The 15740-nt window shown below is 36.3% G+C and overlaps 3 protein-coding genes across 3 annotated transcripts; all 3 read right to left on the reverse strand.

The window, feature by feature from the left end:
- Positions 1–1003: 1003 nt before the first annotated feature.
- LOC124395927 (extracellular calcium-sensing receptor-like) lies at positions 1004–4085 on the reverse strand. The gene is given in 7 exon segments (XM_046864817.1): positions 1004–1848; positions 1991–2114; positions 2216–2437; positions 2586–2740; positions 2743–3373; positions 3463–3754; positions 3904–4085. Coding segments are annotated over 7 exon segments (2451 nt in total).
- Positions 4086–6234: 2149 nt separating this feature from the next.
- Positions 6235–9458, reverse strand: LOC124395791 (extracellular calcium-sensing receptor-like). The gene is made up of 6 exons (XM_046864626.1): positions 9244–9458; positions 8834–9125; positions 7867–8658; positions 7501–7728; positions 7240–7363; positions 6235–7139 (listed from the first exon to the last, which is right to left on the reverse strand). Exons 1-6 carry the CDS (start codon positions 9456–9458, stop codon positions 6235–6237), a joined length of 2556 nt encoding a protein of 851 aa, XP_046720582.1.
- A 1194-nt stretch (positions 9459–10652) lies between these two features.
- On the reverse strand, positions 10653–13792 carry LOC124395800 (extracellular calcium-sensing receptor-like). Its single transcript, XM_046864641.1, has 6 exons — positions 13575–13792; positions 13176–13467; positions 12211–13002; positions 11889–12110; positions 11662–11785; positions 10653–11551 (listed from the first exon to the last, which is right to left on the reverse strand). The coding sequence occupies exons 1-6, from the start codon at positions 13790–13792 to the stop codon at positions 10653–10655; spliced, it is 2547 nt and encodes an 848-aa protein (XP_046720597.1).
- Positions 13793–15740: the final 1948 nt, after the last annotated feature.

Genomic DNA, 15740 nt, shown 5'->3' on the forward strand with positions numbered 1-15740 from the left:
CCCCTATACAGGCTGCCACATCATTCCTTCTATTGCAGAAGCTAGCATCGTCTCCACTACATTTGCTTTGATAGCTTCCTGGTTGTAACATCACCCCACTGGTGACATCGCGCCTTTCCGTTGGACAGATTACACACGTGATTCAGAGTGTGGACACGCCAAAGCGTTTCCAAAGCGTTGTCTATGCAATGTCTTATTCCCTCAGGGAATCAGGTTTACATACGTAAACTAGAGACATTCTTTTTCAGTTTTATTTTTTCCAGTTTCTTATTCTTGTTTTTTTTTTTTTTTTGTATATTGATTTTTTGTCTTCCTGGTGCTAATCACCTGACCTAATTAGCATGTAGTCTTTCTTTATTTCACTTATAATTATCCACCTGTGTACAGGGAGCCAGTTCACATTTTACAACTTCTCATTAGGATGACTGACAAAGTGTTCTGTTTAGTTTTTGTTGCTTCCTTGTTTTTTAATGGAATAAATAGTTTTTTTATATAATATTTAGTTGATGCAGTTTGTTCTTGTAACCTAGTGAAAAATGTGTTCTTCTAAAATGTACCTTTAGAGGATTGAGTCAGTTGAAATTAATTAAAAATTCTTGATCATTCTTGAAAATACTGATCACCTGAATCCTATGAGGACACCTTTGTAAGTAAGTTTTTAGTGTTATAGTTCGCAATAAAAAAATCTGAATCATTTTAAGTTATAATGATGCTTACACATGGTTATTCCATTTCAGATGAGCAATAAATGTGCTCCGCAAAAGGTCACTGGTCTGTCGGTAAAACACAATGACTATGCAAATAAGTAAACAATAAGCAATCAAGAAGTATACAATATACAGTTTATTTTTATAATAAAACATTCTAATTCTAAATTGGTCTCTATATTTTTATTGGATTTTGGACCATTCATATTATAATTGAATACTTACAGCATTAACTCAACTACCTGGTGTTTTACCCATAAGTTGTTTCTTACTATTCTTTTCTGGTTTCAATATGATTATGTAACACTTTGGCAAAAAAATGCAAAAAGTAACCCAAAGCTTGATGATAAAATGGCAAAGATCTCCACAGCTACAGTGAATTTTCCAGGAGAGCTTATATAAGCTGGAATAAAAGTGATCCAAACTGCACAGAATATGAGCATGCTGAATGTGATGAATTTCGCTTCATTAAAGTTATCAGGAAGCTTCCGGGCCAAAAAAGCCAAAATAAAACATAACAGTGCTAAAAGTGCTATATAACCCAGCACAGCCCAAAAACCTATAGCTGATCCCAAATGACATTCTAGAATGATCTTTTCTTTGGATCGCTTAAAATTTTTAAAGGGGAATGGAGGAGATATTGTCAACCAAAGCACACAAATAAGGACCTGTATGAGAGTAAAGACAAGAACACTGAGCCTTTGTTGTGGAGGCCCAAACCATTTCATGACATTACTGCCTGGAAGTGTAGCTCTGAAGGCCATTAACACGACCACTGTTTTTCCCAGAACGCAGGAGATACAGAGTACAAATGTGATACCAAACGCTGTGTGCCGCAGCATACAGGACCAACCAGAAGGCTGACCAATGAAAGTAAGTGAACAAAGGAAACACAAAGTCAGTGAGAAGAGCAGCAGGAAACTCAGTTCAGAGTTGTTGGCTTTGACTATTGGGGTATTTCTATATTTAAATAATATAATCGTTATTATAAGTGTCATTAATGCACCAAGTATAGATGCTGCTGTTAGCAAAATTCCCATGGTTTCCTCGTATGAAAGATATTCAACCTCTTTCTTTACGCATTCATCTCTCTGAGGATTTGACCAGTAATCTTGCTGACATTGTTCACATGTAATAGAGTCTGTAAAGGAAAAAAGGAAATAAAAGAGCAGCAGTAAGCAATATATCACTGTTACTTTTGCACAATTTATTGGAATAAGAAATTGACATCTTACACTTAAACATCTAAAAATGTTTTTATATGTGATTATAGGTTTTTGTACCTGTCATATTACTGATCTCTCCTTCAGCACATGGTATGCAGTCAAAGCAGCAAATGGGTTTTCCTTTCTGTACAGCTTTCCTTGTGCCAGGTGGGCAACTCTCACTGCATACAGACTTTGGGACCTATAGTATAGAAAATATCTAAAGACTTTAAAACCTGATATATGTATTTTATTTTATTGATTGATTGATTTCATTACAACTAAGTTCTTCCTTTTACTCACCTGAGTGTCATTCTGTGCCCAAACAATATATGTCATATTTATTGTTAAGTGCTCATGAGAGGAGCTGTCATAAAGTCCGACAGTCACAAATTCATGCTGATATTCTGTATTTACCTGCCAGTTTATTATTTCATATTTTGCAGGAGGATCACCATTTTCATCGAAGTAAACCTCTTCACCTTCTTTGCTTTTAAAATGCACCTTTTTAAGATGTCGTAGAAACTGTTAAGACACAGCACAGCCTATATTTTAATCAAAGTTAGGTCATTCAAATCTCTTTATTCTTAACCCTACAATAGTTTTGCCTGCTGCTTACTCTTACATGTATACATACAAATGTAGGAAATTTTGAGAAATCTGAACGACTCACTGTCAGAGGATCAGGCTGAGTCTTTTTAGGACATGTTTGTTGACACCCAAGAAAGTTGTGTAAGGCACTGGCTATAGCATATACTCCTTTATACACATTACTGAAAATAGGCATCAAGGAAGTATCACTGAAGATGCTCTCCACCTCGAGAGTTTCTCCCTCCCTGTGCACACTGAAATGTCTGAATTGTTCTGCGCTCCAAATTTGCACTTAAAAAGAGTCTCCCAGAATTCATTAAAAATGATATTGCTTGCGGATTTTAGTGGTCTTATATCTAAAAAGAAGCTTTTGAGACCTGTGACCTTTGTTTTCGGAATGGCCAGTCCAATAGCTCCCTGTAGCATATTGTTCTTATCTTTTACGACCAGTTCCGAATCAGAGATCCAACCCTCCGTTCCTACCCACTGGAATCCAGTGATGTTGTGCTCGAAAAAAACACTGAGCAAGATCTCTAGCTCACGAGTACCAAGAAATCCCACAATAACTCGAGAGCTGGCACTTTTGACTTGCTCGACAATTCCCATCACTCTTTCTTGTGAATAGGTTTTGGAAAATGGAAGAGAATATTCTAAGCAGATGCCCAGTTGCTCTGCAGCTTTAGTAAATGCAGCCATCCCGCTGTTACCATAGTCATCATCTCTTCTTATTGCTCCCACCCAGGTCCAGCCAAAGTGCTTGACCACCTCTGCCAGGGCTCGGCTCTGGAAGGAGTCACTAGGAATAGTGCGCAAAAATGATGGGTATTTCCGTTTGTCACTGAGACACTCACAGGTGGAAAAGTAACTGATCTGAAATGGCACATAAAATTCAATGGGAAATAATAAGTGATTGTCCTCTAGTTCAATTATTAAATGTATTGTTAATTGTAATTTCTTACTAGTGGAATGCTGAAAGGCCCGATAGTCTTTGCTATAGCCATGGACACTGATGAATAAGCCTCACCGATTATAGCTTGCACCTCTGCTGGCTTTGTACAGGGCTCACCTGAGATCGAGTTCTCATTCCCGTTCACAAGTGCCATAGCCATTTTAACTCCCACTGATGCAGAGCTGCATGTATCATATACCCTGTAGCCCAGTGTGATTCCAGGCAGTAACGATGAACTGTTGTTGATCTCCTCTATTGCAAAGATCAGAGTCAGTGAAGACTGTAAGGCTGTGAAATCAAGACTGGTCAAAAATCAGGAAAAAAAAAATACAATGACAGTGGTTTAATATAAATTCATCTTAATCACTGAGTTGTCATATTGGGGTCATGAATATCAAAAACGTTTAAACAATTTCAAGCTTTTTATTTTTTTTAATCTTTGGCTGCTTACCTTATGCACTTCAGTGGAGGTGGAATGGCTGAAAAGGACAAATCTGTGATCTCCCAACGACTATGTAAGGGAAAAATACCTCCAACTATGATATCCCCATCATTCCACAGATGTGGATATACTGGTTCCCCTTGTAGGTTGCAAGCAGTTGCATTAGCTCTTGAAAAATTAAGAATGGCCATTACCACATGCAACAGGGAAAAGATGAGCTCCATTTATCTATCCAGCAAGAGAATTTGCAAAAGCATAGTATGCTTTATTTCAATTATATAAGCAGGATACAAAAAGGATCTGCTGTATTTATAGAAACAGGTGAGACAAATTCTCACTGGAAAAGTTACGTTAGATGGACACAGTCAAAGGAGGTGTGACTTTTATATACGAGAATCACTAATCCTAAAGGAGAACTCAAGGCTTTGTTTCCCTTTTACTTTAGTCCCTGCATCTTTTACAAGAATTAGAGCGCTGTCAAACATATTAGTTAAGCTCAAATTAAGAGCTATTATTTATTTATTTTTATTTATTTTTTTGAGAGAGAGAACTTAAATAAGATTCCTTGCTTACAATAATTGCTTAATATTATATTACAAGATTCCCAGGTACCAGGGGATAGCAAATAGAGATTTGGGACTCTTGTAATCAACCAGTTCTGGATCAGGTTCTACTGTTGATAACAACAACATCACAGGCTACAATGTCTAGCATACAAACTCAACGTCATGTTTTTAAATACTGATTATGCACACCTGGACTCAATCACACTTAACCTATATTAGCAGAACCAAACTTACACTCGCTGTAAAGTGTCGCACTGTTTCTAAATGTTTAATGTGGGCACAGTATGAAATTTAATAGATGCATTTATTTGTCAGAGGGTCAGCCATGATTAAACACCCCTGGAGCACAGAGGGTTAAGGGCCTTGCTCATGGGCCCAAGAGTGGCAGCTTGACAATACTGGACTTGACCCCCCGACCTTTCCATTCAGCAACCCAGAGCCTTAACCACTGAGCTTGCGCTCATCTTAAGTCTAGTTTATTTTAAAGTTTCTTCCTTATGCCGTCTCAGGGATTTTTTCCTTGCCATAGTCACTTGCTAATTTGGGACAAACTTACACTTATAAAGAACAATTTTTATTCATTCATTCTTATCACATTATCTGTGTAAAACAATATATATTATTAAAAGTGCTATACAAATAAAATATATATTAAATTGAGTTGAGCTACCACTTCCTAGTGTATCTGTTGATCACATGATTTTCCACCTATTTTGACTGGTTTTAGGATAAACATTGATTTGATTGATCGGATAAATAGATTATTTATTTAAAAAAAAAAAAAAACTGTTATTTGCAACTGCAACAATTTTGGCCACTCAATAATTACAATGACAATTGGTAAATTGAATATAAAAAGGTCATTTTAAACAGTATTTTTCTTTTATATGGACCATTTCTGGTTCAATTTATGTTTAATGCTAAAACTTTTTTTTTAAATAAATAAAGCAATTTGTAACCATTTAAATAAACAAATATAATGAAATCAATAAATTATATAAATAACTAATCATTTCCACAATTGATCATTTTGACACTGTAAAAAACAACTTTGCATTCATCTGTCCAATGTCATTTATTGGAGCACAGAGCTTTATTTAGGTGCATTTTCATGAGAAAATAAATTAAATATATTGTACAAATTGTTTGTCTTGGACTGTAAGATCATCTGTGTTACTACGGCATATAATCAAATAATCTTTATTAGAAAGTGTGTAAAGGCAAATTGTATGGTTTGGGGTTTAAAAGAGCAGCTCTGCTGCGTATTGCCTCACATTTAACCATGTACAGAGAGATGTAATGTAAGAGACAATGAAGTCTGTGTAATAGAACAGTTAATGACTTTCTGCCACAAAACTTCCATGGCCCCACAAACATTGGGCCTTATAAAGTCCACAGAAATAAGGAATTGACTCATTTTGGTGTTTATGGCAGGGCATCCAGTGGCCGGTGATGTAGATGGAGTTTGGTGTGACAACAAAGATTTTTTTTCTTCAAGAAAGTTTCTTGGAATGTTGGAATATTCTGTGCAATAACACGATAAAACTTAATAAATATTAATAAAAATCATCCGACATGTTCAGCTGTTTCTCAGTAATAATATAACATTCGAGTATTAACACATACAGTATAAATGACAGTATACAGTATAAGTTTTCCGACAGAAAATATGCTGAGCTTGGTCTAAACTGAGAAACAGTATATCTCTGATTAATTTTTTAAGGTTGCATGTTTTAAAAAATTATAAAATGTTATATAAAATAAAAAAAGGCTGCTACTTCATATAACTGCCCATAAGTTGCTTTTTGGTGTTCTTCTCAGGTTTCAGTATGATTATATAACACTTTGGAAGAAATATACAAAATAATAAGCCAAAGCTTGATGCTAAAATGGCAAAGATCTCTACTGCTACTGTGAATTTTCCAGGTGAACTGACATACGCTGGAATAAATGTGAGCCAAACTGCACAAAAGATTAGCATACTAAATGTAATAAATTTGGCTTCGTTAAAATTATCAGGCAACTTCCTTGCCAGAAAAGCTAAAAGAAAACACAAGAGGGCCAAAAATCCTATATAACCCAGCACAGCCCAGAAACCTAGGTTGGAGCCCAAATGACATTCGAGAATAATCTTTTCCTTGTAGCTCTTAAGGTTTTTAAAAGGGAAAGGAGGAGATATTGTCAACCAAAGCACACAAATAAGGACCTGTATAAGAGTGAAAAACAGAACACTCAGTCGTTGTTGTGGAGGCCCAAACCATTTCATGACATTACTGCCTGGAAGTGTAGCTCTGAAAGCCATCAACACCACTAATGTTTTTCCAAGAACACAGGAGATGCAGATGACGAAGGTGATCCCAAACGCTGTGTGCCGCAGCATACAGGACCACTCAGAGGGCTGACCAATGAAAGTAAGTGAACAGAGGAAACACAGAGTCAGTGAGAAGAGCAGCAGGAAGCTCAGCTCAGAGTTGTTGGCCTTGACAATTGGGGTATTTTTATGTCTAAAGAAAATAATTGCTATTACCATTGTCATAAATGCACCAATAATTGAAACAGCTGTTAGCAAAATTCCCATCGTTTCTTTGTAGGACAAGTATTCAATTTCCTTCTTTACACATTCATTTCTCTGTGGATTTGACCAGTAATCCTGATAGCATTGCTGACATTCAATGGAATCTGTCAAAAATATTAGGAAAAGCAAATAAAAATATATACCACTGGAGAGATAATTATCCATATTCTTTACAGAAGTGATCAAATGAATAGATTCTAATACCTGTCATATTACTGATTTCTCCATCAGCACATGGTATGCAGTCAAAACAGCAGATGGGTTTTCCTTTCTGTACAGCTTTTCTTGTGCCAGGAGGGCAACTCTCACTGCATACAGACATTGGCACCTATGACAAAAAACAAAACAAAACATATTTCAGACATTTCACACAATTATTGTACACATTTTTTACTGCAAACCTTCAGTGCATTGAAATATCAGGAATGATTATAAGATTAAACATAATCTCTCTATAAGACTCACCTGATTTGTATTCTGTGCCCACATAATAGTGGTCACATTTATAAATAAATGGTCTTGACCAGTTAAAGATGAGTCATAATGTCCAACTGTGACAAACTCGTGCTGATTCTCGTTATTCAAATGCCAGTTTATTACTTCGTATTTAGCTGGAGGGTCACCATTTCTGTCAAAAAACACATCTTCGCCCTCTTTGGTTTTGAAATGCACTCTCTTAAGCTGTTGTAGGAACTAAATTGGTGAAAGAAAATTGCAATTCGGCATATTTGATATGTGAGTACACAGTATGGTATGATAAATGTTTACATTTCTTTTGGTATATTTAGATTTATGGTTCAAATACTGGAATCATCAGTATTATAAACTCACTGTGAAAGGATCAGGCTGTTTATTTGTAGGACATGTTTGTTTGCAGCCAAGAAGTTCATGTAAGGTATGAGCAATTGCATAAACCCCTTTATACACATTGTTGAATATTGGCATAAGGGTCATATCAGTAAATGTGTTTTCCACCTCAGACAGCTTTTCGTTCCCGGTGCAAACTGGTGTCTCCTCTGTACCATTTTGCACTGCATACTTACAGCTAAACAAAGCCTCCCAGAATTCAGTAAAAATGGCACTGCCTACAGTTTTTAGTGGATGTATATCTAAAATGAAGTCCTGCAGACCCGTCACCTTCGATTTGGGGATAGCCAAACCTATAGCTCCTTTCAGTATATGGTGTTTATCCATTGTGGCCAATTCTGTATCAAAAATCCAGGCTTCAGTTCCAACCCATTGAAATCCAGTTATATTGTGCTTAAAAAATACTGGCAGTAAACTCTCCAAATCCCAGTTGTCAAGAAATCCAATAATGACTCGAGAAGTGGAGCTTTTGATTTGCTCGACAATTCTCATCACTCTTTCTTGTGAATAGGTTCTAAAAAATGGGATGGAATATTCCAAACAGATGCCCAACTGTTCTGCAGCTTCAGTAAAAGCAGCCATCCCGCTGTTACCGTAGTCATCATCTCTTCTCATTGCTCCCACCCAGGTCCAGCCAAAGTGCTTGACCATTTCTGCAAGCGCTCTGCTCTGGTAATAATCACTGGGAATTGTGCGAAGGAATGACGGATATTTTCTCTTGTCACTGAGACATTCACAGGTGGAATAGTGACTGATCTAAAATCAGATTTAAAAATGTAAATATAAGGCAGTGTGTTTAATTATGGTTTTGTACATGCCTAATCGGCAATTATAGAATGGCACAAGAAAATAAAAATTTTAGGATAAAATTTCAACATTTTTCAACATTGCCTATCTAACAACAAGCAAGAATTGGAACAAATATTCTTACTAAGGGAATGCTGAAGGGTCCAATGCCCTGTGCAATAGCCATGGACACAGAAGAGTAGGTTTCGCCAATGATGGCCTGCACCTGGGCTGGCTTTGTGCAGATCTCATCCAAGACTGAGTTCTCATTTCCATTCACAAGTGTCATTGCAACTCTCGCTCCCATTGTTGATGAACTGCAGGTATCGAATATCTTGTACCCCAGTGAGATTCCAGGCAATAAAGTGGTACTGTTGTTAATCTCCTCTATTGCAAATATCAAAGACTGTGAATACTGAAAGGCTCTGAAATCAAGACTAATTTATAACAATCAGAAAAACAAATCACATTATTTAAAACAAAATTTGTCATCACTGTCTAACTGTCTAACTGTTAAACAGCATTAATCAATGCTGGATATGCTAAACATCTTACCTAATACACTTCGTTGTTTGTGGTATGACCAAATAAGACAAGTCGGTGACCTCCCAATTACTATGAAAGGGAAAAACTCCACCGACAGTGATATCACCATCCTTCCATAGTTGTGGATATGCAGGCTCTCCTTGCAGTATACAAGCAGTTCCATTACCTTTAGAAAAATTGATGATGACTATTATTATATGTAAAAGAGTAAAGATGGGCTCCATCTATCTGCCTGACTACAAAACAGTGCTAACGGTTGATATCTGTAGGCCTAGTGTCTCTTCTGGATTATTAGAAATGAATTATTAGTATTTATATAGATAGAATGGCAAATTCTCTATGGTAATATTACACCGGTGGAAAAAAAGAGGTGTGACCTGCAAATGTAGGCAGCACTAATCTAAACTAGTGTCATTCTTTTATTTAGTCTGTGTTTTCTCATTGGTGCAGTGACAGCTTTTAATTTTTTTTATTTTAATAAATGTAATTAAAATAATGCTATTTTTATTATTATAATATTGAATCTATAAAATATTGGTTAATATTATATAATTATATACAATTATATATATTCAATATTTGAGCAATTCATCTCTCCCCAGACATCTTTTGAGTTGTCATGATAATTGAATGAAGATTTGTCAAAAACATTTCATTTCACTTATGTTCGTCTCAATTCCCAGCACCTTCTAGCTGCTATTCAACAGGGCCCTGAAACCTCATCTGCTTGGTGTATAAAAAATGAGATAAATGTAGGTTGTTCTTTATAAGGGGACCTGCCATATACAATAAATATATATAATGAATATATACATTCCTTGCATTTTTGCTTATATTTATTGAGTATTTTTATGTGCAACAACTTTCAGAGTAGATAGATGTAGATTTTAACATTTACATTAACATTATGACATTGTTATGAACAGCCAGTGACTAGAAACGTTATGTCCAGTTAATCAATAGAGTTAATACACATTTCTAACTAGAAATGTGTATGAAAGCAGATAGAAGGTATTTTACAAATTGTTATACTACATTACATAGTAAACTGCATAAGGTAAATAATAGTAAACCATATTATTTAGTGACTAAAATAAATAAGTACATTGATCCTAAAAGTAAAGGTATGTCGATACAAGATTGAGGAATCAAACACTTGTAAAAATTAAGATATTATTAGTTAATGACATGTTTTTACTTTAAAATAACAAGCTTTAGAGAAAAAAAAATTGTGATGATTAATAATAATATGAATTTTATAAATGTAAATAAATGCTTGTTATCCTGTGTCCAGCGGTGGTAGCAGTCTTAGACATCATGGTTCTCCCTTCACAGAAGGAAGAATATAGAACATTTATATTTTGAGCCAAATACAGACATTCAGGTTTACTTTATTTTCTGATCAGATTTCATGTAGATTATGCTTTGCCCATAAGTTGTTTTTTAGTATTTTTTTCAGGTTTCAGTATGATTATATAACACTTTGGAAGAAATATACAGAATAATAAGCCAAAGCTTGATGCTAGAATGGCAAATATTTCTACTGCTACTGTGAATTTTCCAGGTGAACTGACATACGCTGGAATAAAAGTGAGCCAAACAGCACAGAAAATTAACATACTAAAGGTGATAAATTTGGCTTCGTTAAAATTATCAGGCAACTTCCTTGCCAGAAAAGCTAATATAAAGCAGAAAATAGCTAAAAATCCTATATAACCCAGCACGGCCCAAAAACCAATAGTTGAGCCCAAATGACATTCTAGAATAATCTTTTCCTTGTAACTTTTTAGGTTTTTAAAAGGAAAAGGAGGCGATATGGTCAACCAAAGCACACAAATAAGGACCTGTATTAGAGTGAAAGTTACAACACTAAGTCGTTGTTGTGGAGGCCCAAACCATTTCATGACTTTACTGCCCGGAAGTGTAGCCCTAAAGGCCATTAACACCACTATCGTTTTCCCCAGAACACAGGAGATGCAGAGGACGAAGGTGATCCCAAACGCTGTGTGTTGCAGCATACAGGACCAACCAGTGGGCTGACCAATAAAAGTAAGTGAACAAAGGAAACACAGAGTCAGAGAGAAGAGAAGCAGGAAGCTCAGCTCAGAGTTGTTGGCCTTGACAATTGGGGTATTTTTATGTCTAAATAATATGATTGCTATTACCATTGTCATAAATGCACCGATAATAGAAACAGCCGTCAGCAAAATTCCCATCGTTTCCTTATAGGATAAATATTCAATTTCCTTCATGATACATTGATCTTTCTGAGGATTTGACCAATGATCCTGATAGCATTGATTACATTCAATGGAATCTGTTATGAAAAAAAAAGAAAATTAAACTTGTGCACAGTTCAGACATTTTGTTATTTAATATTCAGGGAAAACTTGGGAAATATGTTTCCATTGTAAGAAATATCGGTACCTGTGATATTGCTGATCTCTCCTTCAGCACATGGTATGCAATCAAAGCAGCAGATAGGCTTTCCTTTCTGTACAGCTTTTCTTGTGCCAGGAGGACAGCTCTCACTGCATATTGATATTGGAACCTATAAATAATAACAATATTCATGTACTTCAGTGCATTCATATATCAAAACAACATGTTTTAAGGCAGTTTGCGGTTGCAGTTTTTACTTAATTTGTACTCACCTGGTTAACATTGTGTGCCCATACAATAGACGTCATATTTACTGCTAATCGATCATGACCAGGTATGGATGAGTCATAAAGTCCAACAGTAACAAATTTATATTCATTATTTACATGCCAGTTTATTATATCATATTTTGCTGCGGGGTCACCGTTTTCATCGAAAAACACTTCTTCACCCTCTTTGGTTTTGAAATGCACTCTTTTGAGATTTTCTAGAAACTTAAATAGAAAAAAAAGATTATTCAGATTAAAAGTGCTATCCGAATATTTTCGCATCTGTCTCTATGATTGAGCCACAGCGACAGCACTATTAACTCACTGTAAATGGATCAGGCTGCGTCTTTATAGAACATGTTTGTTTGCAGCCAAGAAGTTTATGCAGTGTATGGGCAATGGCATATACTGCTTTATACACATTACTGAAAATAGGCATCAAGGACATATCAGTGAACGTGTTTTCCATCTCAGAGAGTTTCTCATCTCCTGTACACAAAGGAGAATCCATCGAATTATTTTGCACTGCATATTTGCACTTAAACAATGCTTCCCAGAATTTAGTAAAAATGTCACTGCCAACAGACTTTAACGGTTTTATATCTAAAATGAAGTCCTTCAAGCCCGTTACTGTTGTTTTAGGGATAGCTAGTCCTATGGCTCCTTTCAGTATATGGTGCTTATCTTTTGCAGCTAGTTCTGAATCTGAGATCCAGCCCTCAGTTCCTACCCACTGGTATCCAGTAATGTTGTGTTCGAAAAATACTTTCAACAAGATTTCCAAGTCCCAGTGAGCAAGAAATGCAACAATCACTTTAGAAGTGGAGCTTTTGATTTGCTCAATGATCTTCAGCACTTTGTCATTTGAGTAAGTTCTAAAATATGGAAGGGAGTACTCTAAGCAGATGCCGAACTGTTTTGCAGCTTCTGTAAATGCAGCCATCCCGTTGTTACCATAGTCATCATCTCTTCTTATTGCTCCCACCCACGTCCAGCCAAAGTGCTTGACCATCTCTGCCAAGGCCCGGGTCTGGTGGAAATCACTCGGAATAGTGCGTAGGAATGAGGGATATTTCTTCTTGTCACTGAGACACTCACAGGTAGAGTAATGACTGATCTAAAATTATATTTACAAAAAAATATATTACATTCATTATGATTAACAATCATATTTCTTAGCATGAATTTTAGCTGTCATGTGGTATAAAACGTCGAAAATAATTTACAGGAAGGGTAATTCTTTTGCACTTAACATTTTAGAAAACTATAAATTATATAAAAGAATCTTACTAAGGGAATGCTGAAAGGTCCTATAGTCTTTGCAATAGCCATGGACACTGAAGAGTATGTCTCGCCAATTATGGCTTGCACCTGGGCTGGCTTTGTGCAGATCTCATCCAAGACTGAATTCTCATTTCCATTAATGAGTGCCATGGATACTTTAACACCCAATGTTGGTGAACTGCAGGTGTCAAAGATCTTGTAACCCAATGATATCCCAGGAAGTAAAGACGAACTGTTGTTGATCTCTTCTATTGCAAAGATCAAGGATTGTGAATACTGAAAGGCTCTGAAATCAAGACTTAAAAAAAAAAAAATCATTATTTTAAAATGAGATATGAAAATAGATGCAACTGTCTAGGTCAAGAATTCAATGTTTTACAGTAAACAACATGCTTAAATTCTTACCTCACACACTGCATTTTTTGCGGCATGACCGAATAAGACAACTCTGTGATATCCCAATTACTATGAAAAGGGAAAGCACCTCCGACAATGATATCACCATCCTTCCATATCTGTGGATATGCAGGTTCTCCTTGCAGTACACATGTAGTCCCATTACCCCTAGAAAAATTGATTATGGCCATTACCATATGTAAAAAGGTAAAGAGTAATGGCTCCATCTACCTATTCCGCTACCCCGTAGTGATCCAGTTATATCTGCTCGGCCGGTTGCCCTAGCTGGATGAATCAGAATGATTTTGTGGCATTTATACATATGGAAAAAATCTCTATGGGAGCATTGCACTGATGGGACAAAGGAGGTGTGACTAAGTAGCTAGGCCTCTTTTTAGTATTTTGTATTTTTTAAGCTGGACTAGTAATAAATATATATATTTTTTTATTTCTGCTCACCATTAAGAGTGCTTGTAATTTATTTTATAGTTGTATTGTTATTTTTGGTATACCTTTCATTTTCCAGTCATTTATTAACATCTGCGGGAGACTCAAACACCTGGTGCCAATGAACTGCAGGTGTCACAGATCCCAGTGACATTCCATAAAACATAGATAGATTTTGAATACTGATAGACTCTAAGACCAAGAGAAGAAAATAATATTATTTACGGATTAAATATGAAAACATGGACCACTGTCTTTTTGTCTAATGTTGTTATTGTATTGTATATTAAAGTTGTTCAATGTACGAGGTGGGTAATTTCTTACCTCACAGCATTTATTTTACCAGCAGGGGTGAATAATTCTGTGATTTTACAAACTTAATATTAGTCGCATGACCAAAGAAGTCTGTAATATACCAAATTCTATACGAAAATAAAAGGCCTACTAAGATACAGAATGACAAACAGGCCTAGGACAGATAATATGTAAAATATTTATTTTTATCAAGATGAATTTGTATTGTGATGTAGAGATGATGTAGATATTCAGCCATCTGACTGAATATAGAGAACATTCCCTCTATCTATTCATAAAAAATAACACTGATAACAATGCCACTGATAGCATTTTCAGCATGCAGTAACACTCCTAATTATCAATACACATTATATATTTCCTTCTTTAAGATTCCACCTGTCTACGCTAGACCAGTTAGAGCGAGAATATTGCAATGTATACTTTTTTTTTTTTTACAAAAAAAACAATTATCTATACACAAAGCGTCTCAGACTCACAATTGTCATCGTCTTTCAAATAACTTGCCATAAATAAAAATTGAGACTTTTAGTCTCAATCCTGACAAATAATAATAAAAAATAATAATTCCATGTAGGCCTTCATATGTTTTGCTCTGATCTCAACCATAGTAACCATTGGGTTAATTGTTTTGTCACCTCTCTTACGAAAGCCCTTCTTCCCCAATTGTTTAGTTTGCTGACCAACTCTAGATCCTGGTTAATCCAGACTTTTTCCATTTAAAATTATAAAGGTCATTGTGCTTTTGTATTTCACCTGACAAAGTGGGATATATTGGGCATCACAATCAACTAAACAAAACACTGGTCATGCTTGGAGTGAACCACAAGGTGTTGTCCGAGTGGTTCAACACATGCTGACCTCTGAGGTCCGACAAGAAAAGCTTCAAAGCTAGAAGCACGGCCAGCATCTATAGACAATTGATGTGCCACAGCAGATAACCCTTCCCATAGACATTGGATGGAGCGGCCACTCATGACTGCTCCCCAACCCGTGAGGGATGCGTCTGTCGTTAGCATTATGCGACAATCAAGAACTCCCAACACGGGCCTGGGATAGGAAACCGGGATCTCTCCAGACATCTAAGGCTCGTAGGGCTTGCAATGTGACCCTGATTGTATGGAGCGGAGTGCCCCTCCGAGAGAACCCTGGGGTCTTAAGCCACCACTGAAGGGGTCTCAAGTGCAGGAGGCCAAGTGGAACCACATTGGACGCTGCCACCATTAGCCCCAGCAGTCTCTGTAACAGTGAGTGACTGCCCTTCTCTGATCCTCCTGACGGCCTTGTGAATGTACACAATGCGGGCAGGAGACAGCTGCACATGCATAAGGGTCGAATCCCATATGACACCTAAATGAGTGATTCTCTGTGATGGAGAAAGCACACCTTTTTCGTTCTACCGTAACCCTGGTT

The sequence above is a fragment of the Silurus meridionalis genome, chromosome 13 (genome assembly GCF_014805685.1).
Source record: "Silurus meridionalis isolate SWU-2019-XX chromosome 13, ASM1480568v1, whole genome shotgun sequence".
In the NCBI taxonomy this organism is placed as follows: Eukaryota; Metazoa; Chordata; class Actinopteri; order Siluriformes; family Siluridae; genus Silurus; species Silurus meridionalis.